This window comes from Sciurus carolinensis, chromosome 11 (assembly GCF_902686445.1).
Source record: "Sciurus carolinensis chromosome 11, mSciCar1.2, whole genome shotgun sequence".
NCBI classification, from domain to species: domain Eukaryota; kingdom Metazoa; phylum Chordata; class Mammalia; order Rodentia; family Sciuridae; genus Sciurus; species Sciurus carolinensis.
The window spans coordinates 28,008,175-28,010,624 of NC_062223.1; the positions used below are offsets into that span (position 1 = coordinate 28,008,175).

Genomic DNA, 2,450 nt, shown 5'->3' on the forward strand with positions numbered 1-2,450 from the left:
ACACTCACAGGAGGGTTAAATGACTTGGCAGGATATCTGAGACTATGAGAGTAGAGGTCACACAGTGTGTCACATGAAACATTTATGTCTTATTTTGCACACACACACAGTAAGTGAGTGAATGAATAAAGATCAAGATTGAGATAGTTCTACTTTTTCATTGTTTTGTAGGTAAACTGTTTTTAATATCCAAAGTCATCACCAATAAAATAATACATGGAACAGAGGAATAATGTAACTTACTTTGTCCTTTTGGGCCTCACACGGAATCAAAAGTTGCAGAAAGTACTTTTTGTTATGTTCTTGCTCATCTACATCCTAACCATGGTGGGAAATCTGCTCATTGTTATGACCATAACCTTCAGTAAGACCCTGGGCTCACCAATGTACTTCTTTCTTGCTAGCTTATCATTTATGGATGCCATTTATTCATCAGTTTTCTCTCCCAAGTTGATTTCTGATTTGTTCCTTGGGGAAAATACCATATCCTTCAAGCTTTGCATGACTCAGCTCTTTACAGAACACTTTTTTGGTGGATCAGAGGCCTTTCTTCTGTTGGCAATGGCTTATGACCGCTATGTGGCCATCTGTAAGCCTTTGCATTATTTAATTATTATGAGGCCATCGGTGTGTGTTGTGCTGCTGGTAGTGTCCTGGGTTGGAGGCTTTCTGCACTCTGTAATTCAACTAAGCACCATTTACGGGCTCCCATTCTGTGGCCCCAATGTCTTTAATCATTTCCTATGTGACATGTACCCCTTATTGCAACTCGTCTGTATTGACACCTATGCCATTGGCCTCTTGGTGATGGCCAATGGGGGACTCATCTGCACAACTGTGTTTCTGCTCTTACTCGTGTCTTATGTGGTCATCTTGTACTCGCTGAAGAACCTGAGTCAGGAAGGGAGGCGGAAAGCTCTCTCCACCTGTGGCTCCCACATCACTGTGGTTGTCTTCTTCTTTGTTCCCTGTATTTTCATGTATGTAAGACCAGCTAAGACTTTCCCCATTGATAAACCTTTGAGTGTGTTTGTCACAGTCATAACCCCCATGCTGAACCCCATCATCTACACTCTGAGAAACTCAGAGATGACAAATGCCATGAAGAAACTCTGGGGAGGAAAAGTCAAATAAGTGAGTTGCACCTGGAAAGCCTAATGCACATAGAACAGGGAGTATTTATATAGCATTGCACTGATTTTTCCTCACCTTCTACACTTATTTTATTTCTTATTTTGTAATCCTCCTATTTTTAGATTCTCTCAAAGAGATTCTTTTTATTTTACTATTTAATGCTATATTATTTTAATTTAAGTTGCATTACACGTAGGATTTTCTTTGTACAAGTTTCAATTTTTAAAATATAAAAGGATAAGTGTAATAGATACTTATAAATGTTAAAAATGGAACCCAGGGGCCAGGGAGGTAGTTCAGTGGTAGAATGCTTGCCCAGCATTCATGGGGCCCCAGGTTCCATCCCCAGCAACACAAAAACAAACCAAAAACAGTTCCCGTGCAAATGATACAATGGTGGAATAAATCATCTTCACATCTCTCAAGAGGTGTCCCAGTGCAACTCTGAGCTGCAGCCACTGAAATGTTCTTCTGAGATTCTTTAGATGAGACTCTTAGCTCACACAGATGTGTTGACATATAAGCACAAGTGGTTTCATTTCAACGCATGAAAGTTTGCATCCCCCTCAGCCTCTTGACCATCTTCCAATATAGTCCCCATAGATCTACCTCATTTCAGTTTTCCTTTTTATGTATAATAACTCCTTATAAAAATGTCATAAAATTAGTGTCCAGTCCTCTTCAAGTTGCTCCCAACCTTTTTCAACACCAAATAATTCTGCAATAAAATAATTTTTATGTCTAAGTTTGGGTTCTTTATGGCCAATAGTGCTCTATATTTCTTTCACAGATATCTAATATGATTCTTTAACGTTTAGTCCTTTGGAGTCTGTCTTTTATGTTAGTTCTGTAAATGAGACCTTGTCTTCTATTATATTTTCCAAGTATTGATGGTTGGAATATAAGACAATTACATTTTGTTTTGTTTTGTTCATTTGGAAGTAAGAATAGTACTCACAGTGCATAGTTAGTTCACCCTATTTAGACTATAGTTCTGTATCTTTTGACAAGTGCATCAGCTGTATAAACCACAGTCAGTAGGCCTAGTGTTTAAGCACCCTAAAATATTACCCTGTGTAAATTTTAGTCACCTGTTCTCTTCCTTGAAGGTCCTGCAAAAGTCAACCCCAGCTCAGTTCACAGTAGCCAAGCTATGGAACCAACCTAGGTGCCCTTCAACATATGAAAGAATAAAGCAAATGTGAAATGCACACACACACAAAATCTCTCTCTCTCTCTCTCTCTCTCTCTCTCTTCACACACACACACACACACACACACACACACACACACTGGAATATTACTCAGTCACAAAG

General features: G+C 38.9%; 1 protein-coding gene across 1 annotated transcript; it reads left to right on the forward strand.

Annotated features, from left to right (window-relative positions):
• Nucleotides 1-216: 216 nt before the first annotated feature.
• On the forward strand, nt 217-1,134 carry LOC124960032 (olfactory receptor 4A47-like). The gene has a single exon (XM_047518554.1). The coding sequence runs from the start codon at nt 217-219 to the stop codon at nt 1,132-1,134; it is 918 nt and encodes a 305-aa protein (XP_047374510.1).
• Nucleotides 1,135-2,450: the final 1,316 nt, after the last annotated feature.

Bases quoted from the DNA above. Each gene is read 5' to 3' on its own strand.
- LOC124960032 (XM_047518554.1), top strand. From the start codon at position 217: ATGGAACAGAGGAATAATGTAACTTACTTTGTCCTTTTGGGCCTCACA.